The 26,504-nt window shown below is 41.4% G+C and overlaps 1 protein-coding gene across 5 annotated transcripts in view; it reads left to right on the forward strand.

Annotated features, from left to right (window-relative positions):
* Positions 1 to 513: 513 nt before the first annotated feature.
* SLC30A6 (solute carrier family 30 member 6) overlaps positions 514 to 26,504 on the forward strand; it is a 65,356-nt gene continuing 39,365 nt past the window's right edge. For 2 of the 5 annotated variants that reach the window (XM_039479023.2, XM_074395715.1), the window contains exons 1-5: positions 514 to 566; positions 9,189 to 9,275; positions 11,645 to 11,729; positions 14,008 to 14,050; positions 23,036 to 23,101. In XM_039479023.2, coding sequence (XP_039334957.1) covers positions 564 to 566; positions 9,189 to 9,275; positions 11,645 to 11,729; positions 14,008 to 14,050; positions 23,036 to 23,101 — 284 coding nt within the window. In that variant the 5' untranslated portion in view covers positions 514 to 563. Of the gene's footprint in view, positions 567 to 7,450; positions 7,923 to 9,188; positions 9,276 to 11,644; positions 11,730 to 14,007; positions 14,051 to 18,315; positions 19,704 to 23,035; positions 23,102 to 26,504 lie in introns of those variants that run through there. The other 3 variants (XM_074395714.1, XM_074395716.1, XM_074395717.1) reach the window with 3 other exon arrangements.

Here is a 26,504-nt window from a genome sequence, read left to right on the forward strand (position 1 = left end):
CCAAGTAGCTGGGATTACAGAGACGCGCCACCACGCCCCGCTAATTTTTGTATTTTTAGTAGAGCCGCGGTTTCGCCATGTTGGCCAGGCTGGTCTCGAATTCCTGATCTCCAGTGATCCGCCTGCCTTGCCACCGAAAGTACTGGGATTACAGGAGTGAGCCACCGCGCCCAGCCGAGGCAAATTTCTTATCTTCTTCCTTCCTCACTTGTAAAACTGGAATACTGTTTTCTTAAGCCTAAATCATACAACAATGTAAAAGCGTCTCAGTACTCAACGAAACTTTTCTAACATAAGGATAAACTCCTCATTGCTCCTTGCCTTGCCCTTCGCCCCAACGCTCCCGACCAATCCCTCAGAGGGCTCGGAAGGAGCCACTCTAGCCGCCCACCGCCAAGGAGTGCAGGGGCAGCCGGGAAGGGGGCAGGACCCGGAGGCCACGGCACGCACTTCCTTTCACGCCTTCTTTACAGCCAATCGGCCTCTGGTGCCCCACCCCTTCCGTCCTGGGAAAACACGAGCCCCTAGAACGACTTCCGGCGGGAGCTGTGCAGCTCCTTATCATGGTGAGTTGGCTGGTACGGGGGGACGGTTTCGGCTGTTGTTGATTCGGCTTATCTTATCTGTTCCCGAAGTGGCCTTGAAATCCCTCAACTACCCAGAGGAGGGGGTCATTGGAGTTGGAGTCGGGTCCCTTGACAGGAGCGTCTGTCTCCCAAAATGTTCCCCTCAGAGTTCCGGTCCCCCTCGGCCCCTCACCTTGTTCCGTGGGTGCTCAGGATCCCCGCCCCGCTGCAGGCCGAGCTTTCAGCTCCTGGCGAGTTTCTGACTTCTTTCTGCCGAGATTCCTTTAATGTAATAAAAGTTTTTGCCAGCGTCAGCAACTAGACCACCAACAAAAAATCTGAAAACAAGTCCGCAGCAACAACTGTAATAGTGATTCTTAGAGCAGTGGCGATAACGCCGGCGGAAGAAAAAGTAGGTTAGTAATAGGGTTTTAAGGCAGACGCCTCACTCTGCAGCTTAGCTTTACTAAATATTAAGTAGCGTGATTACGGCATCACCTTTGATCAGCGCAGTAACTACAGAAAGTCAAGGTGTTGATCTACAGAAAGTTAAGATGTTGATAGAACATCTTATTGCTGCTTTATTTCTGCGTTTGTAGAAACTAGAGGAAGACCCAATAAGACGTTTGGTTGTTGGGATATGGTGTTTTCTCTCAAATTTGTTATAATTAGTCATTCTTTACCTTTAGAGCTCAAATATATAGCTCTAAACTTTAGCAATAAGCAGTTGGTTGGGATTTCTAGTGTCAAAGTGGGGTGTACCTTTTGAAAATGGATTTATTAGAAAAATTCCTGGAGTACTTATTGGTAACGTATGTATGATAAAGAGACCACATTTCTGTGCCTAAGCTTTTGTCACTGTGCTAAGTTCTTTACTTAAGTGGATATGGTCGGGAAAATGTCTTACTCACACACTTTATATTTTGTAAATTTCCTGTAGTCCTTTTGCACACAGAAAATGGGTAAAAGTACCCTTTTTTGGCTAATGATCAAGCAGCCGTCAGTTACACTCTTCAAAACTTTCATCATTGGCCGGGTGCGGTGCCTCACGCCTGTAATCCCAGCACTTTGGGAGGCCGAGGCGGGCGGATCACGAGGTCAGGATTTCGAGACCAGCCTGGCCAACATGGTGAAACCCCGTGTCTACTAAAGATACAAAAAATTAGCTGGGCACGGTGGCGGGCGCCTGTAATCCCAGCTACTTGGGAGACTGAGTCCAGAGAATTGCTTGAACCCAGGAGGCGGAGGTTGCAGTGAGCCAAGATCGTTAGATTGCACTCCAGCCTGGGCAAAAGGGCAAGACTCCATCTCAAAATAAATAAATAAATAAATAACAGTCATTGTGTAGCATGTACTCAGAGTTATATTTCTAAAATTTGACCACATCACTCCCTTGCTCAAATGTTCTTTTTGTTGTTCTGTAGCACTCAAGATGAAGTCCTGTTTAGCATGGTATACAAAGCCATCAACGCATCCATTATCAAACTTCTTACCTTTACAGCTTCCTTTTTCTCTTTTTTTTTTTTTTTTTTTTGAAACGGAGTTTCACTCTTTTTGCCCAGGCTGGAGTGCAATGGTGCGATCTTGGCTCACTGCACCCTCCACCTCCTGAGTTCAGGCAATTCTCCTGCCATAGCCTCCCTACTAGCTGGGATTACAGGCATGTGCTAATTTTTTGTTTTTAGTAGAGGTGGAGTTTCTCCATGTTGGCCAGGATGGTCTCAATCTCTTGACCTCGTGATCCACCCGCCTCGGCCTCCCATAGTGCTGGGATTACAGGCGTGAGCCACCGCACCCAGAATTTTTTTTTTTTTTTTAATGCATACATGTATACAATATCCATATTTCAGCCACCGTGAACAAATTGCAAATCATGCTGTATGAATTGACTTCTGTACCTAATTTGCATATGCCCTTTCATCTGCCTGAATTTTTCTGTCCTCTTCTGTCTGTCCTTATCAGTATAACCTTTATATATCCTTCATCGTTTTTCATGAGCCTTTCCTCTATGTTCCAGTATCCTGTTAGTTGCTTCTCCTTTATGCTTTGCTGGTACCTTGAGCTTTTACATGCATACACCAGTTTTGTTACATAAAGCTGCACGAAGTGAATACATATAAAGGCAACTTAATTTGCCTGTAATACTGATGATTTGAAGAGATTTGAGGGTAAAGGGATAAGAGGTTATTAAAATTCAGAGGTCTTTCAGATTATACACCTTCATTAACTCACAGCCCTAATTTAATACAGTTAAACTTGGATCTCTTGTGCTTTTTACCAGTAACATCTGTAATCCTTACAGACTATGTTAAAAATTGTGTATTTATTTGTCTTTCTCACTTTGTAGACTGTAAGCTCATTGAGAGCAGGACCTGTATGTTTCACTCTGGTATTCCTAGAGCCTTGTACAGTGCCTGGCCCAGAGGAAGTTTTCAATAAACATCTGTTTTATAAAACACTGAAAACCTACGGCACTACGTCTTTATGCTTGAAACATTAGTATTAGTCATGCAGGGAAACAATATTTAAGGTTTATTTTAAGGGATATTGAGAAAAAAGTAAGAACATGTTATGTGAAAACAGTGCTTTCTTAGAAAATATAAAGAAAAATAGCCCTTATCATTAGTGAAGTTACTAAGAAATTACAAAGCAAGATAACAAGGTGAAGGCTATACTTTGGTTAATGCAAAATAAGTCACATAACAAACACTATATTTGGAATGATCTAAGAAGACTTCATGTAAAAAGTGAAACATGAAACTGAGCACTTTGTGCCCTACTCTTAATCTAATACTTGTTTGTTGCTATATGAATAAGAGCTTGGGTTAGACAGATCTGGCCATTTCACTCAAAAGTGGTATGATGATGAGGCAAGAGTAGGCCAGTTTGACTGAAGTTGAAGGTTTCTATCTACAGTAAGAGATTAAGACTGGAGTTGAGGGTTTCTGTCTGGAGTAAGAGATAACACTGGAAAGAAACAGGCTAAGTTGTAAACCTGGAAATTCAGATTGTAAAATTTGGAGTTTATTTTGATAGCAGTGGAGGGCCAATATAATTTTGGGAAGAGTGATACAAACATTAGGATTTTTGTTTTGTTTTCAGTATAAAGATGGTGTCAGAAATGACCTTCTGCCCCTTAGAAACCTTGTTGATTCTCTTAACCTGAAACTCAAAGTCGGCTGAAGTTAAGCAGAAGATGTCCAAAAATAACAGTATTAATTAGAATTTTTTTTAATCTTTGGGTCCAAAATATCTCACATGTAATTCTTTTTTTTTTTTTTTTTTTTTGAGACGGAGTTTCGCTCTTGTTACCCAGGCTGGAATGCAATGGCGTGATCTCGGCTCACCGCAACCTCCGCCTCCTGGGTTCAGGCAATTCTCCTGCCTCAGCCTCCTAAGTAGCTGGGATTACAGGCACGTGCCATCATGCCCAGCTAATTTTTTGTATTTTTAGTAGAGACGGGGTTTCACCATGTTGACCGGGATGGTCTCGATCTCTTGACCTCGTGATCCACCCGCCTCAACCTCACAAAGTGCTGGGATTACAGGCTTGAGCCACCGCGCCCGGCCACATGTAATTCTTTAAGAAAAGAACATATATACATGTATAATATTTATACATATGGACGTATATATTTATTTCTTTATTTTGAGATAGGGTCTCACAGTGTCACCTAGCCTGGAGTAAAGTGGTGTGGTCCTGGTTCACTACAGCTTTGACTTCCTGGGCTCATGCAAAATCCTCCCACCTTGACATCCTGAGTAGCTGGGACTACTACTACATGGTGTGAACCACCATGCCTGGCTAATTTTTTTCTTTTCAATTTTTTGTAGAGACAGAGTCTCAGTATATTGCCTAGGCTGATCTTGTACTCCTGAGCTCAAGTGATCCTCCTGCCTCAGCCTCCCAAAGTGGTGGGATTACAGGCATGAGCCACCGTAGCCAACCAAGAAAAAAATTTATTAACATTAACATTTATTAACATCTAAAGTGGAAATAGCACATATTATTTTTTTAACTGGATTAGCTTAGTAGAGCCATAGGGTTGTATATACATACTGGTCTTTATTTGAATATAAAATTGTAACATTTTTCTGGTGCTTTATTTTTACTTTTTAAAATATTTTTTACCTTGTCATCTTATTACCTCTCTATTATGAAAATGTTCATACATACACAGAAGTAGAGAGACCATAATATGAGCCCCCTTGTACCTGTCGCCTGGCATCAACAATTAACACTCTGCTGTTGTTTTTTTTTTTTTTTTTTTTTTTTTGAGACAGAGTTTCACTCGTTACCAGGCTGGAGTGCAATGGCGCGATCTTGGCTCACCGCAACCTACGCCTCCTGGGTTCAGGCAATTCTCCTGCCTCAGCCTCCTGAGTAGCTGGGATTACAGGCACGCGCCACCATGCCCAGCTAATTTTTTGTATTTTTAGTAGAGACGGGGTTTCACTATGTTGACCAGGATGGTCTCGATCTCTCGACCTCGTGATCCACCCGCCTCGGCCTCCCAAAGTGCTGGGATTACAGGCTTGAGCCACCGAGCCCGGCTCTGCTGTTGTTTTTTTATGCCAATTATCTAGTGCTTGACCTTTTTTCCTGCTTTTCCTGAGTCTCAGCCTAATGCAATTAATATGTGTAAGCTTTGAAGAAATGAGTTATCTCTATCTTACAACCACTTAAATACTCTCTAGATGCTGACTATATAGGAAAACCATGCTTGCATTGGATCTGAAAGTTTTTTACATTTATAATTGTTAATACCTCAGTTCTACTGCTTTCTGGGGCTTCAGTGTTTGAGTCAAATTGACCAATTTTAGTGAGTTAGAAATGTAATAAGGTTGGTATAGCAATTGTGGCTTTTACCATCTAGGAAAGTATTTGGTTAAAATTAAAATCCGAAAATTTAAGTATGTGGCACTTAGCAGTCAAATTACTGGGTATGGGCCATTGAAAATTGTGAAGAATTCCCCCCACCCCCCGGAATGACAGTTACTTTCCTTTGGAATGACAAAAAATTCTCTTTAAAAGAAACTATAGGCCGGGTACGGTGGCTCAAGCCTGTAATCCCAGCACTTTGGGAGGCCGAGGCGTGTGGATCACGAGGTCAAGAGATCGAGACCATCCTGGTCAACATGGTGAAACCCTGTCTCTACTAAAAATACCAGAAAAATTAGCTGGGCATGGTGGCACGTGCCTGTAATCCCAGCTACTCAGGAGGCTGAGGCAGGAGAATTGCCTGAACCCAGGAGACAGAGGTTGCGGTGAGCCGAGATCGCGCCATTGCACTCCAGCCTGGGTAACAAGAGCGAAACTCCATCTCAAAAAAAAAAAAAAAAAGAAAGAACCTTAGAGTTTTGCTTTTAGAAACCTATGCCAGAAAAATTAATAGGGCCATGCCAAATTTTCAGCATATGAAAGGCTAAGTATTTTTGAATGATAACTGAAACAATTAGTAATCACAGGTCTTTTGGCATTATTCCCTTTTTTTTTTTGAGACGGAGTTTCGCTCTTGTTACCCAGGCTGGAGTGCAATGGCGCGATCTCGGCTCACCGCAACCTCTGCCTCCTGGGTTCAGGCAATTCTCCTGCCTCAGCCTCCTGAGTAGCTGGGATTATAGGCACGCACCACCATGCCCAGCTAATTTTTTGTATTTTTAGTAGAGACGGGGTTTCACCATGTTGACCAGGTTGGTCTCGATCTCTCGACCTCGTGATCCACCCGCCTCGGCCTCCCAAAGTGCTGGGATTACAGGCTTGAGCCACCACGCCCGGCTTTTTTTTTTTTTTTTTTTTTTTTTTTTAATGAGACAGAGTCTTGCTCTGTTGCAGGCTGGAGTGCAGTGGTGCAGTTTTGGCTCACTGCAACCTCTGCCTCCTGGGTTCAAGTGATTCTTCGCCTCAGCCTCCCAAGTAGCTGAGATCACAGGTGCGTGCCACCACACCTGGCTAACTTTTGTATTTTTAGTAGAGATGAGGTTTCACCATGTTGGCCAGGATGGTCTTGATCTCTTGACCTCGTGGTCCACCCGCCTCTGCCTTCCAAAGTGCTGGGATTACAGGCATGAGCCACCCCACCTGGCCTATTCCCATTCTTACCAGTAAATATCACGAATTCGATTCATTATATCACACACTTAAAATACCCTTTTTGGCCTTCTTCATAGACAGAAGTTTCTGCCTCATTATGTATACTACATCATAGGAAAATGACTAGAATGGTTTTCACCAAATTTGGGACAGTCTGATTTTAAATACAGGCTATATGGCAAACAGGATATTCACTCCTTCGCTGCAGGATGGGGCTGCAGTAGAGTAACTATCCTGACTGCTGTATAGCCTGTATTTAAAATCAGACTGTCCTCCTCCAAAGCAGCTGGACCTGAAGTTCAAGAGATAGATGTGACTGTGTATAGGGAGAGGCATACCATTTTTATTTTTAAAATGTCAATAGAAATCATGATTTCACATTAACAATACAAAGTCACAAAAGCAAATGTGAATAATGAGCAGGTATTGATTCGGCCAGCTTTATAAATGTATAACTTTTAAAACTGAGTTATTTATCTTTCTAAAAATAATTTATATAATGTCATTGTATATGGAGTAAACTGGCCTATTGTCTGTAATGAATTACAATGTTTTTCACAGTTTGACTTTCTTTTTTTTTTTTGAGACACAGTTTTGCTCTTGTTACCCAGGCTGGAGTGCAGTGGCGGGATCTCGGCTCACCGCAACCTCCGCCTCCCGGGTTCAGGCAATTCTCCTGCTTCAGCCTCCTGAGTAGCTGGGATTACAGGCACGTGCCACCATGCCCAGCTAATTTTTTTTGTATTTTTAGTAGAGACGGGGTTTCACCATGTTGACCAGGATGGTCTCGATCTCTTGACCTTGTGATCCACCCACCTTGGCCTCCCAAAGTGCTGAGATTACAGGCTTGAGCCACCGCGCCTGGCCAGTTTGACTTTCTTAAAGCTTTTTTCCCACTTTAGGGTATTATATTTGCCCATGAAATTATATAGTAAAATTAATCAGTTTTTTTTCCTTTAAGAGCTTCTTGGTTTTTTTTTGTTTTTTGTTTTTTGTTTTTTCTGAGACGGAGTTTCACTCTTGTTGCCCAGGCTAGAGTGCAATCGCGCGATCTCAGTTCACTGCAAACTCCACCTCCTGGGTTCAAGTGATTCTCCTGCCTCAGTCTCCCAAGTAGCTGAGATTATAGCTGTGTGCCATCATGCCCGGCTAATATTTGTATTTTTAGTAGAGACAGGGTTTTGCCATGTTGCCTAGGCTAGTCTTGAACTCCTGACCTCGTGATCCACCCGCCTGAGCCTCCCAAAGTGCTGGGATTACAGGTATGAGCCATTGTGCCTGGCTGAGCTTCTTGGTTTTTATGTCCTATTAAGGAAGTCTTCTCCAACTCCCAAGTTATAAAATAATAGAGCCATACTTTCTTCAAGTATTCTATAATTCAATTTTTAAAATAATAAATTAGAGTAAGGAGTATGGTAAGGGTGCGACATTACCTTGATCAAAATGCCAGTTATTGACTAGCTCATATTTTCTCCCACTGATATTGGATACTGCCTTTGTTGTAAGTTAATTTCTCATATGTGTTTGAACTCTCCTTTCTGCTAAGGTTTTCCCATATGGTGTCCCAAGTTTGGGTTTCCCAAAATGGTTAGTAAATCCCCTCTAGTTGCCACTTGGTCTCCTCTCTCATTGGTGAGCCTTATCTTTACTATCTCCAAACTATATATTAGCAGGAGCCAGGGAGACTAGCCAGGACGTCAGATACTTTGATTGAATGCCTAAGAGAGAATCTCAGGGGTTTTACTATAATAGTTGCCTGAACTTTCAAATATATAGCTTTTTTTTTTTCTTTTTGAGACAGAGTCTTATTCTGTTGTCCAGGCTAAAGTGCAGTGGCGTGATCTTGGCTCACTGCAACCTCCACCTTCCAGGCTTAAGAGATTCTGAGGCCTGCCTCAGCCTCCTGAATAACTAGTATTACAGGCATGCATCCCCACACCCAGGTAATTTCTTTTTTTTTTTTTAGGAGAGAGCTGGAGTATAATTTTTACATTCTTCATAGAGATGGGGTTTTACCGTGTTGGCCAGGCTGGTCTTGAACTCTTGGCCTCAAGTGATCCCTCTGCCTTGGCCTCCCAAAGTGCTGTGATTACAGGCAGGAGCCCCAACACAGCCATATATATAGCTTTAATTAGGTGGATTTTCAGTAGAAATTTCCGGTAGAGCCATTTGGCAAAAAATATTTTTTTCAGTTCAAAATACCTTTTCCATTTAAAAATAGAGTGTGGTCTGGAGCTAAAAAGCCTGGGTTTGAATTTCTGCTCAGCCATTTACTAGCTCTGTGACTTTGGATGACTTACTAAAAGTTGTCTCCACCACATAGGTTTATTGTGAATATTAAATCTCTAAATATACATAAAGTGTCTAGAAAAGGTGTTTGGCAAATATTGAGTAATTAGTAAATATTGGTTATTATTACCACTATATCATACCATATTGTAGGAACCACTATATCATAGGAACTCTGAAGACGATTAAATACTTAAATGGTGATTTGTATATTGTTTGTTTGTTTGTTTGTTTGAAAGGGGACAATTCATCTCTTTCGAAAACCACAAAGATCGTTTTTTGGCAAGTTGTTACGAGAATTTAGACTTGTAGCAGCTGACCGAAGGGTAAGTTATTCCTTAATCCCAATTTTAATTATTGCACAAACAACATTATAACATTAAAGAAAGATAATTTTTAAGGCAAATAGAAATCACTCTTGATCCCACCATACTTTTCATTTTTCTATGTTGGAAAAGTATTTTTTAAGTGTAAAATTGCAGTCATTTGGTGTTTAATTGTTTTGCTTTGGTAGGAAGCTTCTGTTAAAGTTTTGATTCTAATTCTGAAGTGTTTTAAATAAAAATGGTTTTGTGATTGCTTTTTGTTATTAAGATTTCAAAAAATTAAATGAATCCAGTCTAAAGCCATGTTTTCTCATTTTTAATGTAGGCAAGAAAAATATATCATGCCTTGAGACTGTAAATAGAAAGATGTAACTGCCATCCTTTTAGACCACCAATGTAAACCTTCCAGTTATTGTGTTTCATGCTCTTCTCATTGTTGTCTAAATTATAAAATCTCTGAGGGACGTGATTATCTCTATTTTGCTCACCCTTTTATAGAAGTATAATATAAGCACCCAGTAAATATTTGATGACGTTTAAGTAAAAGCTAGGTTCAATGAAACAATAATAAGCAGTATCAGGGAGCACTTCAATTGAAACTCTGCCATATTTTTACTACTTTTCTCCCTTATCCTCATTTGCTTCCTTATCCAACTTAGATTCTATGCTTCATCATTATTTCCCTCCTTTTTTTTTTTTTTTTTTTTTTTTTAGATAGAATCTTGCTATATTATCCAGGCTGGTCTTGAACTCCTGGGCTCAAGGGATCCTCCTGTCTCAGCCTCTTGAGTAGCTGGGATTACAGGGGTCCACCACCATTCGCACCTAGTATCTTTTTTTTAAAATATATGCTCTTAACTCTTTTGTGCTCCCCTTCCCTCTGTCATAATTCCTGGAAAATTCCTAACTTTCATTAAGTTCACTTTCTTTCTACTTTGTACCTGCATGAAAGCAACTGAATATAACCTGAGAGAAACAAAACCGTGCTGACTGGTCTCACTTTGAATTCATGATCAAACCAACCATTAGTGCTGCCTGTATTTCTTTCATTCTGTATTTCCTTCTTTCATTCAATTTTCAAGTTTCCTAATGGCTGTTTCATACCATGTTCTTTCATTTCTATCCTCAAGCTTCTAACGCCTTCTTCATCCTCACCCTAACTCAATGATCTTGCTTTCTGTTTCACCCAGGGAAAAGAAGTAATCAGAAGAAAACTTCTATATCCTTTCATTAGCACATCAGCCACCACTCTGCCTTCCCTCCTATTTCTCTGGACAAACTTTCAGTTCTCCTCTATAAGGCCAATCCTTCCACTTGTTGCCTACTGAAAGATGATGTCCCTAAATTCTTCCGTTTCTTGTATTACTGTTTTTCGTGCATCATTCTCCTCTTTCTTGCATCGTAATTACATGTTATAAGTTCCGCTCTCAGGGTTGCTTCATTTTTGTTACTTCATTTTGCTTACTTTTGTAGCAAACATAAAAGAATCGTCAGTACTCTGTATTCACCTTCTTTTCTCCCCATCTCTGTTAAACACAGACCGGTTTGGCACTAGTCCCCACTAATTCATATAAACAGCTTTTACAAGGTAACGGTAACCTCGTGTTGTCAAAATCAGGATCTGTCCTTATTTCTCACCTTACTTGATTGATGTTGAACAGCCAAGGTCAGTATTTTTTTTTTTTTTTTTTTGGAGATGGAGTCTTGCTCTGTCATCCAGGCTGGAGTGCAGTGGCACGATCTCAGCTCACTGCAACCTTCGCTTCCCTAGTTCAAGTGATTCTTCTGCCTCAGCTTCCCGAGTAGCTGGGATTACAGGCACCTGCCACCATGTCTGGTTAATTTTTTGTTTTGGTAGAGATAGATTTCACCATGTTGACCAGGCTGGTCTCAAACTCCTGACCTCAGGTGATCTACCTGCCTCGGCCTTTCAAAGTGCTGCGCTTACAGGTGTGAGCCATTGCACCAGGCCAAGATTAGTAACTTTTAGAAACATCATTATACCCTTTATTCTGATTTACCAATTGCTTACGTTTGGCCCCATCTGCTTCATCATAGTCTCTATAATACGTATTTATAGAGACAAAATGATATGCATATGCATGTATATTTTTCTCAACTCTTTGAGAATTTCTGTATCAGAATTTATTTTCTCTTGAACAACTCTCCTTCTGGAATTATTTTTTTACTCTTGTATACTATAATAACTTAGCTGATGATAATTTTGGTAGTTGCAGAAAGTGTGACAGGCTTTTTGTAGGAAGTTATGTTTATTCCTTTGAATATCAGAGTATAAATTATAGCAACTTGAACAGACCCTGTGAAGTTTATCACTACTGTACACATAAGAGTGATTTTTATTTTCACAGTCCTGGAAGATAATGCTCTTTGGTGTAATAAACTTGGTATGTACTGGCTTCCTGCTTATGTGGTGCAGTTCTACTAATAGTATAGGTATGTCGCCATTTGTATTTTTATGGATTTATTATTTTGACTTTTATTTTTCTCATTGGAAATAAAGCTTTGTCTTACAAAGAATGTATTATTCTGAAATGCATATAACTCAAATGATTTAAATGAGGGAGTATATTTAAAAATTCTCTGTAAATTATAAGATTTTGTTCATTTGGTAGGATAGTATCTTTTTTGTTGTTGTTTTTTCCTTTTTAAAATATATTTTAAGATAGAAATGGGGTCTCGCCATGTTGCCCAGGCTGGTCTCAAACTCCTGAGCTCAAGTGATCACCCACCTCAGCCTCGGAAAATGCTGGGATTACAGGCATGAGCCACCATGCCCTGCTATTATCATTTTAAATAAGCTGTTATTTTTTAAAAAATTGTTTATTTGGAGATTTGTGGAGTTTTTTTTTTTTTTTTTTTTTTTTTGAGACAGGGTCTTGCTCTGTTGCCCAGGCTGGAGTGCAGTGATGTGAGGCTCACGGCACCATCTGCCTCCTGGGTTCAAGTGATTGTCCTGCCTCAGCCTCCCAAGTAGCTGGGATTACAGGTTCATGCCACCATGCCCGGCTAATTTTTTTCATTTTGTATTTTTAGTAGAGACGGGGTTTCACTACGTTGGCCAGGCTGGTCTTTAACCCCTCTCCTCGTGGTCTACCCACCTCGGCCTCCCAAACTGCTAGGATTACAGGCATGAGCCATCACACCTGGCTGGAGATTTGTTTTTAATGTAATAGATTAGAACTTTATGCAGTTTATAAATTAGATTCTGAGGTTTGTTGGCTTTTCCTTAAAATGAGAATTCTATAATTTTTTTCTTGTGTCTTATGTTTTTTAATGCATCATTCTTTTGTTCTGTTATTCAAACAATACATTTGAAATGGTACCGAGATTACAGAAGCAGGCAGAAAAATGGTGACAGGGCTTTTAATGTAATAGACTAGAACTTTATGCAGTTTGTAAGTTAGATTTTGAGGTTTGTTGGCTTTTCCTTAAAATGGGAATTCTGGGCCAGGCGCAGTGGCTCAAACCTGTAATCCCAGCACTTTGGGAGGCCGAGGTGGGTGGATCACGAGGTCGAGAGTTCGAGACCATCCTGGTCGACATGGTGAAACCCCGTCTCTACTAAAAATACAAAAATTAGCTGGGCATGGTGGCTTGTGCCTGTAATCCCAGCTACTCAGGAGGCTGAGGCAGGAGAATTGCCTGAACCCAGGAGGCGGAGGTTGCGGTGAGCCGAGATCGCGCCATTGCACTCCAGCCTGGGTAACAAGAGCGAAACTCCATCTCAAAAAAAAAAAAAAAAAAGGGAATTTTGTAATTTTTCTTGTGTCTTATGTTTTTTAGTGCATTGTTTCTTTGTTCTGTTATTCAAACAATACATTTAAAATAGTGCTGAGATTACAGAAGCAGGCAGAAAAATGGTGACAGGGCCTTTGAACATTCGTTGCTTCACTTTTCCTAATGGAAAAATCAGGTTGGAAAGTAAGCTTTTCTACGAACCAACTTTGGCTATATATATTTATCAAATGTGTTAGATAACTGCCAATATATGAGGTTGGCCGGTGACTCAAAAGTTCTTTTGGTAATGGTTACTCTGGTAGAAATAATTTTGGTGGCCAGGCGCAGTGGCTCACGCCTGTAATCCCAGCACTTTGGGAGGCCGAGGTGGGTGGATCACGAGGTCAAGAGATCGAGACCATCCTGGTCAACATGGTGAAACCCCATCTCTACTAAAAATACAAAAAATTAGGCCGGGTGCGGTGGCTCAAGCCTGTAATCCCAGCACTTTGGGAGGCCGAGGCGGGTGGATCACGAGGTCAAGAGATCGAGACCATCCTGGTGAACATGGGGAAACCCCGTCTCTACTAAAAATACAAAAAAATTAGCTGGGCATGGTGGCACGTGCCTGTAATCCCAGCTACTCAGGAGGCGGAGGTTGCGGTTAGCCGAGATCGCGCCATTGCACTCCAGCCTGGGTAGCAAGAGCGAAACTCCTCAAAAAAAAAAAAAAAAAAAAAAAAAAAACGAAAGATTAGCTGGGCATGGTGGCACGTGCCTGTAGTCCCAGCTACTCAGGAGGCTGAGGCAGGAGAATTGCCTGAACCCAGGAGGCAGAGGTTGCGATGAGCTGAGATTGCGCCATTGCGCTCCAGCCTGGGTAACGAGAGCGAAACTCCATCTCAAAAAAAAGAAATAATTTTGGTGACTTGCTGTATTTTTTAAAGGGTTCAATACTATTTTAATCGTTTTGTTGTTTTGTTTTGTTTTGCAGCTTTAACTGCCTATACTTATCTGACGATTTTTGATCTTTTTAGGTAAGTTTTTAGGAAACCTTAATGTTTTGGAGCCAATAAGGAATTTGGTTGAAATGTGATATAGTCATACAATTCAGCAACAAAAAGAGCAACTGCTGATATCTTACAAGAAAACAATAAAAACTTTATACTATGAAGACAGTCATAAAGGACCACATATTGTATGATTTCATTTATGTGAAATGTCCGGAACAGTCATATCCATGGAGAGAAAAAGTAGATTATGAAGAAGTTTTCTTTGCTTAAAGGAAAATACTAAATAAGTAAAATTATCAATATAGAACACACAAACAGCAGTAATTAGAGACGTAACAGTAATTAGAGGCTGGGTGGGGTGGCTCATGCTTGTAATCTCAGCACTTTCGGAAGCTGAGGTGGGTGGATCACTTGAGGTCAGGGGTTTACAACCAGCCTGGCCAACATGGTGAAACCTCATCTCTACTAAAAATACAAAAATTAACCAGGCCTAGTGGCATGCACCTATAGTCCCAGCTACTCAGGGGGATGGGGCAGGAGAATCGCTTGAACCCAGGAGGGAGAAGTTGTAGTGAGCCGAGATCGTGCCACTGCACTCCAGCCTGGGCGATAGAGCAAGACTCTGTCTCAAAGAACAAACAAACAACAATAAAAAACAGTAATTAGAGACAGAAAACCTTTTATTTACATAAAAACAGAAAAGATAAATGTCCAGGCATAAACTTAACAAGATGTATATAAACAAGATATTCATGAAAATAACTTTAAAATGATTCTGAAAGACAAAAAAAAAAAGACCTTAAAAAAAAAAAGAGGCAAATCATGTACTTAGAGAGGAACACTTCAAATCGTTTTTTTAAAAAGTCAGTTCTCACCGGGCGCGGTGGCTCAAGCCTGTAATCCCAGCACTTTGGGAGGCCGAGGCGGGTGGATCACAAGGTCAAGAGATCGAGACCATCCTGGTCAACATGGTGAAACCCCGTCTCTACTAAAAATACAAAAAATTAGCTGGGCATGGTGGCACGTGCCTGTAATCCCAGCTACTCAGGATGCTGAGGCAGGAGAATTGCCTGAACCCAGGAGGCGGAGGTTGCGGTGAGCCGAGATCGCGCCATTGCACTCCAGCCTGGGTAACGAGCGAAACTCAGTCTCAAAAAAAAAAAAAGTCAGTTCTCTCTGAAGTTAATCAAACTAGACAGGCTTATTCTAAAATTTATGTGAAAAAAATGAACAGAAGGCTGTATAACAGACTTAAATTACTTAGGATAATTGAAGATCACATAAAGTATTGGGCCAAGTGCCACAGCTCATACCTGTAATCCCAGCAATTTGGGAGGCTGATGTGGGACGATCACTTAAGGCCAGAAGTTCAAGACCAGCCTGGACAAGACAGCAAGATCTCATGTCTACAAAAAATAAAAATAGCCAGATGTGATGGAGTGGGCCTGTTCAGGAGTCAGGAGGTTGAGGTGGGAGGATTACTTGAGCCCTGGTGTTCTAGGCTGCAGCCATGATCATGCTACTGCACTTCAGCCTGGGCAAGAGAGTGAGACCCTGCCTCTAAAAAAAAGAAATAACAGAAAACAAGGCCAGGCGCAGTGGTGTATACCTGTAATCCCAGCACTTTGGGAGGCCAAGGCGGCTAGATCACTTGAGGTCAGGAGTTTGAGACCAGCCTGGCCAACATGGCAAAACTTGTTCTCTACTAAAAATACAAAATTTGCCAGGCGTGGTGGTATTTGCCTGTAGTCCTAGGTACTTCAGAGGCTAAAGCACAAGAATCGCTTGGACCCAGGAGGTGGATGTTGCAGTAAGCTGAGGTCTGAGATCGTGCCACCATACTCCGGCCTGGGCAACAAGAGCGAAACTTCTTCTGAAAAACAAAACAAAATATTTATAAATTTAATTATATTAAAGTTAAAAACTCTAGATAGCAAATGTCACTGTAAACGGAAAATAACCTGAGAAGATATTTGTAATTGATATCTCAAAGGGCTAATTTTGCTAATACTTAATAACACGAAGACAAAAGAGGAGGAAAAAAATTTATAATTCATACAGAGTTTACAGAAAAGGAAATATAAATGATTTGAAAAGTTGCTCATTTTCACTAACAGAGAAATGCAAATTAAAATTACTTTGAGATGCTGGTTTGCCTATCACACTGGGAAAGATTAAAATATTTGAGTATGCTTGTGTCATTGAGTGTGCTAAGGAAACATGCGCTCTTTTGTTTTTTAAAAAAATGACTTTACTGGGCCAGGCGAGGTGGCTTATGCCTGTAATCCCAGCACTTCGGGAGGCCGAGGCGGGTAGATTACAAGGTCAGAAGTTTGAGACCAGCATGGCCAATACGGTGAAACCCCATCTCTACTGAAAATACAAAAATTAGCTGGGCGTGGTGGTGGGTGCCTGTAGTCTCGCCTACTTTGGAGGCTGAGGCAGGAGAATTTCTTGAAACCAGGAGTCAGAGGTTGCAGTGAGCCGAGATTGCACCACTGCACTCCAGCCTGGGCGACAGAGCAAGACTCTGTCTCAAAAAAAAAGTAGATTTATTGAGATATTATAATTCATATGCCTTAAAATAACTTTTAGTATCTTCATACGTAGAGTTGTGTATTCATCATCATAATCAACTTTATAATATTTTCTTTTCCTTTTTTTTTTTTTGTTTGAGACAGAGTCTAACTCTGTCACCCAGGTTGGAGTACAGTGGCGCAATCTCGGCTCACTGCAACCTCCACCTTCCATGTTCAAGCCATTCTCCTGCTTCAGACTCTCAAGTAGCTGGGAATACAGATGTGCACCACCACACCCAGCTAACTTTTGTATTTTTTTTTTTTTTTTTTTGAGACGGAGTTTCGCTCTTGTTACCCAGGCTGGAGTGCAATGGTGCGATCTCAGCTCACCGCAACCTCCACCTCCTGGATTCAGGCAATTCTCCTGCCTCAGCCTCCTGAGTAGCTCGGATTACAGGCATGTGCCACCATGCCCAGCTACTTTTTTGTATTTTTAGTAGAGACGGGGTTTCACCATATTGACCAGGATGGTCTCGATCTCTTGACCTCGTGATCCACTCGCCTCGGCCTCCCAAAGTGCTGGGATTACAGGCTTGAGCCACCGTGCCCGGCCTAACTTTTGTATTTTTAGTAGAGATCGGGCTTCACCATGTTGGCCAGGCTGGTCTTGAACTCCTGACCTCAAGTGATCAGCCCACCTTGGCCTCCCAAAGTGTTGGGATTACAGGTGTGAGCCACCATGCCCATCCTATAATATTTTCATTACCTCAAAATGAAACCACTCCCCTTAGCTATTACTCTGCAGTCATTCCATTCTCCCAGTCATTCCATTCTCTTTTCCAGCCTAGGCAACTACTAATCTTTTTTCTCTTGAAAGGTTTGCCTGCTCTGGACATTTCATATAAGTGGAATCATACAATATGCAGTCCTTTACGACTGTCTTCTTAGCATAATGCTTTTCTGTTTTGTTGTAGCATGTATCAATAGTTACTCTTTTTTTTTTTTTTTTTTTTTTTTGAGTTGGGATCTTACTCTGTCACCCAGACTGGAGTGCCCTGGTACAATCTTGGCTCACTGAAACCTCTGCCTCCTGGCCTCAAGCAGTCCTCATGCCTCAGCCTCCCAAGTAGCTGGGTTGACAGATACATGCCACCATGCCTGGCTAACCTTTTATATATTTTTGGTAGAGATGCGTTTCATGCTCTTTCTTTTTATTGCTGAATTGTATGGCCATACCACATTTTATTGTTTGTTTATTTATTCAATACCACATTTTATTTGTTCTTTAGTTGATGGACATTAAGGATTGTTTCTAGTTTTTGGCTATTATGAGTAAGGCTGCTGTGAACATTTGTGTATATTTTTGTTTAGACATAGGTTTTCATTTCTCTTGAGTAAATACCTGGAAGTAGAATTGCAGGATCATATAACTTTCTTTAACATTCTGAGGGGAACTGTCAGACTGTTTTCCAAAATGAATGCAGCATTTTTCATTTCTACTGGTAGTATATAAGGATTCCAGTTTCTCCATATCCTCACCAACTCTCATTATTATCTTTTTTTTTTTTTTTTTTTTTTTTTTGAGACGGAGTTTCATTCTTGTTACCCAGGCTGGAGTGCAATGGCGCGATCTCGGCTCACCACAACCTCCGCCTCCCAGGTTCAGGCAATTCTCCTGCCTCAGCCTCCTGAGTAGCTGGGATTACAGGCACGCACCACCATGCCCAGCTAATTTTTTTGTATTTTTAGTAGAGACGGGGTTTCACCATGTTGACCAGGATGGTCTCGATCTCTTGACCTTGTGATCCACCCGCCTCGGCCTCCCAAAGTGCTGGGATTACAGGCTTGAGCCACTGCGCCCGGCCCTATTATCTTTTTATTATAGTCATCCTACTAGGTGTGAAGTGGTGTTTCCTGTGTTTGATTTGCATTTGCATTTCCTTAATGAATAGTGATGCTAAACATCTTTTCATGTGTTTCTTGATTATTTGTATATCTTTTTTGGAGACTTGCCTGTTCATATAATTTGCCCATTTTTTAGTTGAGTTGTCTTTTCATTGTTGAGCTTCTTATATTCTAGATACAGCTAGTGCTCAACTTACAACCACAATTGGTTCAGACAGACCGGTCGTAACACGATTTGGTCATAAGTTGAGTAGGCTATATGTACAGTACTGTGAAATGATGTTATAAAAATCTTTAAGTTATATTTTATCATAATTTTCTTTCATTATTGTTATATATCATAATTTTCTTTGTTCATTTTATGCGATCACATTCACTTTCTTTCCTCCTTTGTACTGCTTAATTACCTTCATTTTCATGTCGAGATTGATGGCCTTTCTTTCCTTCTTGGCAGGCCGAGGCATAGACAAAGACAATTTCCTCATGGTAGACATCTTGGGAGGGGTTTGATGAAAAATATCCAAGACACAAAACACAAATTGCTGTACCGAGTCTGGGATAACAGTTGAAATGGTGCACGCGGAGATGGTAGTGCTGCCGGAAGCTGGTCCGCACTGTCGTACGCCCAGCTGGGCAACATTTGCGCTGCCAGACGCGGAGCAGTCGTGGCTAGCAATTATGGTCGTAAAGTCAAGTGGTCTTAAGTTGCATAGGTCATAAGTCAATCAATACCTGTACAAATTAGATACATGCTTTGCAGAAACTTTCTCACATTCTGTGGGTTGCCTTTTCACTTGATGGAGTCCTTTGAGCCCAAAAGTTTTCAATTTTTTTTTTAAGTTTTTAATTCTGAAGAAGTCTAGTTTATCTCTTTTTCTTTGATGGTTATGCTTTGAGTGTTTTGTCTAGGAAACCATGATCTAATCTAAGGTCATGAAAATTTATGGTTAAATTTTCTTTCTTTTTTTTTGAGACAAAGTCTTACTGTGTTACCCAGGCTGGAGTGCAATGGTATGATCTCAACTCACTGTAAACTCTGCCTCTTGGGTCCAAGTGATTCTCCTGCCTCAGCCTTCCACATAGCTAAGATTACAGGCATGCACCACCATGCATGGCTAATTTTTTGTATTTTTATTAGAGACAGGGTTTCACCATGTTGGCCAGGCTGGTCTCAAACTCCTGACCTCAAGTGGTCCACCTGGCCTCCCAACGTGTTGGGATAACAGGAGTGAGCTACTGTGCCTGACCAATAGGTATGTTTTCTTCTAAGAGTTTTATAGTTTTTCCTCTTATAATTAGATCTTTGATTTTTTTTTCTTCTTAAGATGGAGTCCTGCTCTGTTGCCCAGGCTGGAATGCATTGGCATGATCTTGGCTCACAGCAGCCTCTGCCTCCTGGGTTCAAGCGATTCTCCTGCCTCAGCTGCCCAAAGTGCTGGGATTATGGGCTTGAGCCACTGTGCCTTTTGATCCATTTTGTGTTAATTTTTGTATATGGTGTGAGATTGGGGGTTCAGATTCATTCTTTTGCATGTAGTTGTCCCATCATCATTTGTTGAAAGACTACTTTCCCCATTGAATCGTCCTGGTACCTTTGTCAAAAACCAGTTCACAAGCCAAGTGTGGTGGCTCACACCTGTAATCCCACACTTCGGGAGGCCAAGGCTGGCAGATCACCTGAGGTCAAGATTTTGAGACCAGCCTGACTAATGTGACGAAACCCCATCTCTACTAAAATACAAAAATTAGCCAGGCATGGTGACATAACCTATAGTCCTAGCTACCCAGGAGGCTAAGGCAGGAGAATCACTTGAACTCAGGAGGTAGAAGTTGCAGTGAGCTGAGATTGCACTACTGTACTCCAGCCTGGGCAACAGAGCAAGACTCCATCTCAAAAAACAAAACAACAAAAAAAATGAGTTAACTGTAAATGTGAACATTTATTCTTGGTCTGTCCCATTGATCTGTATGTCTGTCCTTTTTGCCAGTACCATCAGTCTTGATTACTGCAGCTCTGTAGTAAGTTTTGAAATTGGAAAGTATGAATATTCCAGCTTTGTTCTTTTTCGAAATTGTTTTGGCTAAACAGGCATTTTTTTTTAGGCTGGAGTGCAGTGGCTTGACCTGGCTCACTGCAGCCTCAGCCTTTACCTCCTGAGCTGAAATGATCCTCCCATCTCAGCCTCCTGAGTAGGTGGTACCACAGGCATGTGCCACCACACCTGCCTAATTTTTTGATATTTCGTAAAAATGTGTTCTTCCTATGTTGCCCAGGTAGGTCTCAAATTTCTAGGCTTAAGTGATCCTGCTTTGGCCTCCCAAAGTGTTGGAATTACAAGCGTGAGCTACCTTTGCCAGCTGGAAATAGGCACTTTTTTTTTTTTGAGCCGGAGTCTTGCTCTGTCGCCAGGCTGGAGTGCAGTGGTGTGATCTTAGCCCGCTGCAACCTCCGTCTCCTGGGTTCACGTGATTCACCTGCCTCAGTCTCCTGAGTAACTGGGACTACAGGCATGCACCACCACGCCTGTAGAGACAGGGTTTCACCATGTTGACCAGGATGGTCTCGATCTCTTGACCTCATGATCCACCCGCCTCGGCCTCCCAAAGTGCTGGGATTAGAGGCTTGAGCCACCACACCCGGCAAAAATATGTACTTCTTAAAAGTGATGAACTGCCAGGCGCGGTGGCTGAAGCCTGTAATCCCAGCACTTTGGGAGGCCGAGGCGGGTGGATCACGAGGTCAAGAGATCGAGACCATCCTGGTCAACATAGTGAAACCCCGTCTCTACTAAAAATACAAAAAATTAGCTGGGCATGGTGGTGTGTGCCTGTAATCCCAGCTACTCAGGAGGCTGAGGCAGGAGAATTGCCTGAACCCAGGAGGTGGAGGTTGCGGTGAGCCGAGATCGTGCCATTGCACTCCAGCCTAGGTAACAAGAGCGAAACTCCTCCTCAAAAAAAAAAAAAAAAAAAAAAAAAGTGATGAACTATAGTAAAAGTTACAGAGTTTTTTTGTTTTTTTTTTGTTTTTTGTTTTGTTTTGTTTTGTTTTGTTTTGAGACAAGGTATCATTCTGTTACCCAGGCTAAGAATACAGTGACGCAGTCAGGGCTCACTGCAGCTGCAATCTCCTGGGCTCAGGTGATCCTCCTACCTCATCCTACGGGGTAGCAGGGACTACAGTCACTCACTCACCGGGCTAATTTTTGTATATTTTTATGGTGACAGAGTCTCGACATGTTGCTGAGGGCTGGTCTTGAATTCCTGGACTCTCAAGTGATCTGCCTGCTGTGACCTCCCAAAGTGCTAAGATTACAGGCATGAGCCACCACCCCCAGCCTAATTGTATATTTCCGACTGCAGAAACTCATTTGACTGTCTTTATCTGATGCAATTTCAAAAATTATCCATCCATTCAAAGCCAACCTAGATTCTGGTACCTATCTGTGGATCAGTCAGCTGTGGTCAAGGACCCTTAACATCACCATACAGTCATGTTAAGAACATACCAGTTCCCTCTGTAAGTGTATATATGGAGAAAGAAATGAAGGATAGTTAATAACTGAGAATTGAGGAATTGTGAGCTAGGGAGACAGACTCTTGACTCCCTGTTTCCTGAAGTCTTTCATATTTCCATTTAAGGATTAGAAAATACTTTGATATCTTCAAGATCCATGAGATAGGAGTATATTATAAGGATGTCTTTTTGGCCAGGCACAGTGGCTCACGCCTGTAATCCCAGCACTTTGGGTGGCCAAGGCAGGTGGATCACTCGAGGCCGGGAGTTTGAGACCAGCCTGGCCAACATGGGAAAAACCCCATCTCTACTAAAAAAAAATACAAAAACTAGCTGGGTGCGGTGGCACACATCTGTAATCCCAGCCATCAGGAGGCTGAGGCAGGAGAATCACTTGAACCTAGGAGGCAGAGGTTGCAGTGAGCTGAGATGGTACCACTGCACTCCACCCAGGGCAACAGAGTGAGACTCTTGTCTCAAAAAAAAAAAAAAAAAAAAAAAAGGATTTATTTCACTAATCAGGTGACTAACATATTTAATCGAGTCTAACGCAGGTAGTTGTTACCTAATTTCATACTCTAGTAACTTGTTTTAGAGTGAATCTGTACTAGACTTGGAAAATGAACATAATTTTATCTCATGCAGAAGGTTGTCAAGGTATTATTAATATTTAGTTTAACTTTTAAAAAAGATGAAGCATATCAAAGTTAAAATTTATCATGTGTCATTTTTTAGCATTTTCAGTTACAGAAACCATTTAGGGTAGATAACATTGTGTAGTAGAAGTATGAGTTTAGGTTCTACTTAACTGACTTAATGAAGTATTATAACTTCATTCTGTTGCTTCACATATTAAAATCTTCCAAGTATATCACATGTTGAGATGCTCACTGTCATTAATGGTAAATTACTAGTTATTTGTTTATCTTAATACATTATTAGAATAATATTAATTTAGTCTGTTCAGTCATGGATAACTTTCAACCACTTAGAAATTCTGAAAACTTAATTTCTCTTCATATGTTCTCTTCTAGTTCTAATGCTAAATTTATTTTTCTTTTTACTTAGTTTAATGACATGTTTAATAAGTTACTGGGTAACAATGAGGAAACCTAGCCCTGTCTATTCATTTGGGTAAGTTCAAATTATTTTATTTTCTGCTAACTTATGACTACTAAAATATTTATAGTAGACAATAAAGAGCTAGCTAGAGTTTTTTGGAAAGTAAATGCTGCCTACTTAGTGATATGATGGTCAGATAGTAAAAATAGATAGACTGGGTCCAGTGGCTCACACCTGTAATCCAGCATTTTGGGAGGCCGAGGCAGGCAAATCACCTGAAGTTAGGAGTTTGAGACCAGTCTGCTCATCATGGCAAAACCCCATCTCTATTAAAAATACAAAAAATAGCCAGGTGTGGTGGTGTGCACCTGTAATCCCAGCTCCTTGGGAGTCTGAGGCAGGAGAATCACTTGAACCCAGGAGATGGAGGTTGCAGTAAGCTGAGATCATGCACTGCACTCCAGCCTGGGCGACAGAGCAAGACTCCATCTCAAAAAATAAAAAAAAGAAAAGAAGCCGGGCGTGGTGGCTCAAGCCTGTAATCCCAGCACTTTGGGAGGCTGAGGCGGGTGGATCACGAGGTAAAGAGATCGAGACCATCCAGGTCAACATGGTGAAACCCCGTCTCTACTAAAAATACAAAAAATTAGCTGGGCATGGTGGCGTGTGCCTGTAATCCCAGCTACTAAGGAGGCTGAGGCAGGAGAATTGCCTGAACCCAGGAGGCGGAGGTTGCGGTGAGCCGAGATCGCGCCATTGCACTCCAGCCTGGGTAACAACGAAACTCCGTCTCAGAAAAAAAAAAAAAAGAAAAGAAAATAGAAAAACATCTTCCAAGAAACATGAATATTTAAAGTATTAATCATATTAAAATAAAATGTTCACATTAGGTTTTTTAAAAGCAAATATTTTTAAAAGGTTCACATTAATTTCTTTGATATTTTCGGAATTTATTTTAGCTAGAGCAAATACAAAGGATTTTCATGTTAGTGTATCTTCTAGATGTTAAATAAATGTGACGTAGTTTAATACTAGGCACCGATAAAGATGGGTTTTTATCTAAAACTTTGGATTTGTGATAGCAATGGATTAACAAATAATTTGAGATTCATTTCCATAATTTAAAAAATTACTGAGGCCAGGCGTGGCTCATGCCTATAATCCTAGCACTGTGGTAGGCCAAGGCGGGAGGATTGCTTGAGTTAGAGACCAGCCTGCGCAACATAGTGAGACCTGTTGCTACAAAAAATTTTTAAAAGTTAGCTGGACATGGTGTGCATACCTGTGGTCCCAGCTGCTTGGGAGGCTGAGGAAGGAGGGTTGCTAAAGCCCAGGAGTTTGAGGCTGCAGTCAGCTCTAATTGCATCACTGCATTACAGGTGACAGGAGTAAAACCCTGTCTCAAAAAAAAAAATTAGTGAAAGTTTAAAGGAAATACTCTTTTTTATTAAAGGTTTAAAAATGTATTTAAACATGACTTCCTTTTAGATTCTAGGAAACAATTTGAAAGAATTTTACTCTGTTATTATTATTTTTACCTGAAGAGGCATATCAACCAAGGATGTTTACTTTAGTAAAGAAACTTTTAGACCAAACTTACCTTCTTTTCCACCATACCATTCATTGAGACTATACTGTTTTGAAAAAAATTAGGTTTTATTTACTTAAACAATGGAAATAAGTAAACCTAAAATTTTAATGCAAAATAAGGATTTTTCATAAATCATACGTCAAAATGAATTTTTAGAAATTATTTTTTATTTTATTTATTTATCTTTTGAGATAGAGTCTCACTTTGTCACCCAGGCTGGAGTGCAGTGGCATGATCTGGGCTTACTGCAGACTCCACCTCCCGGGCTCCAGTGATTCTTTTGCCTCAGCCTCCCAAGTAGTTGGGATTACAGGCACGTGCCACCACACCTGGCCAAGTTTCTTTTTATATTTTTAGTAGAGACGGGGTTTCACCATGTTGGCCAGGCTGGTCTTGAGCTCATGATCTCAAATGATCTGCCCACCTTGGCCTCCCAAAATGCTGGGATTACAGGTGTGAGCCACCACACCCAGCCTTTTTTTTTTTTTCTCTGCAGAGTTTTGCTGTGTTGCCCAGGCTGAAGTGCAGTTGTGTGACCTTGGCTCACTGCAGTCTCTGCCTACCGAGTTCAAGTGATTCTCATGCATCAGCCTCTGGAATAGCTGAGATTACAGGTGTGTACCACCACACTCAGCTAATTTTTATATTTTTAGTAGAGATGGGGTTTCGCCACATTGGCCAAGCTGGTCTCCAGCTCCTGGCCTCAAAGTGCTGGTCCTGGCCTATGTCACTGAAATCAGTTGTAAGGTACAGATAGATATATCCGTATAAGGAAATCTGTCACTGCAGGTGACACAAATCTAACAAATTAGTTTGGGGCCTGGTGCAGTGGCTCATGCCTGTAATTCCAGCTGGCTCATGCCTGTAATTCCAGCATTTTGGGAGGCCAAGGCAGGCGAATCACCTGAGGTCAGGAGTTCAAGACTAGGCTGGCCAACATGGCGAAATCCCATCTCTACTAAAAATACAAAAAAAAAAAGAAAAAATTAGCTGGGCATGGTGGTGGGCACCTGTAATCCCAGCTACTTGGGAGGCTGAGGCAGGAGAATCATTTGAACTCAGGAGGCACAGGTTGCAATGGGCCAAGATCATGCCATTGCACTCCAGCCTAGGCATTGGAGCAAAACTCTGTCCCCCGCAAAAAAAAGTTGGTTTGGGGAGTTGTGTGCAGTGGCTCATGCCTGGCCTGTAATCCCAGCACTTTGGGAGGCCCAGCTAGGTGATCACTTGAGCTCAGTGGTTTGAGACTATCCTAAGCAAAGACCAAGAACTCGTCTCTACAAAAAGTACAAAAATTAGCTGGGTATGGTGGGGCATGCTTGCATTCCCAGCTACTCAGGAGACTGAACTAGGAAGATGGCTTAAACCTGGGAGGCAGAGGTTGCAGTGTGCTGAGATGGCGCTGCTACACTCCTGCCTGGACAACAGAGCCAGACCCTATCTCAAAAAAAAAAAAAAGAAAAAGAAAAAGAAAAGAAAAGTGAGTTTGGGGGAAAATGGGAGGACTTTTACAATTTATGTAACCCAAGCTACTGTGGGAAGACAGTAACTGACGCAGGCACTGGACTACTGAGGACATTGTCATTTTTTTACATCCCAGGGCTGCTTTTCTCTGCATGTCGTGTTCAGTCTCTCAGATAACTTTTCTCCACCAACCTGGAATGATAACTCCTAGCAAGACCTTAATTCACACCTTCTCACCTTCATCCTAGAGAGGAAATAATAAATTACAACTGTTAAAATAATACTTAGAGTAGGCAATAGAGAGCTAGCTAGAGTATTTCTGGAAAATAAATACTGCCTAGTTTAGAAAATTGTGAGAAAGAACTGTTGCTTGGTCCAGCTTGGAACAGACATCAGTCTTTATAGATCAGTTGCTGTGAA

This window comes from Saimiri boliviensis, chromosome 1, assembly GCF_048565385.1.
Source record: "Saimiri boliviensis isolate mSaiBol1 chromosome 1, mSaiBol1.pri, whole genome shotgun sequence".
Classification (NCBI taxonomy): domain Eukaryota; kingdom Metazoa; phylum Chordata; class Mammalia; order Primates; family Cebidae; genus Saimiri; species Saimiri boliviensis.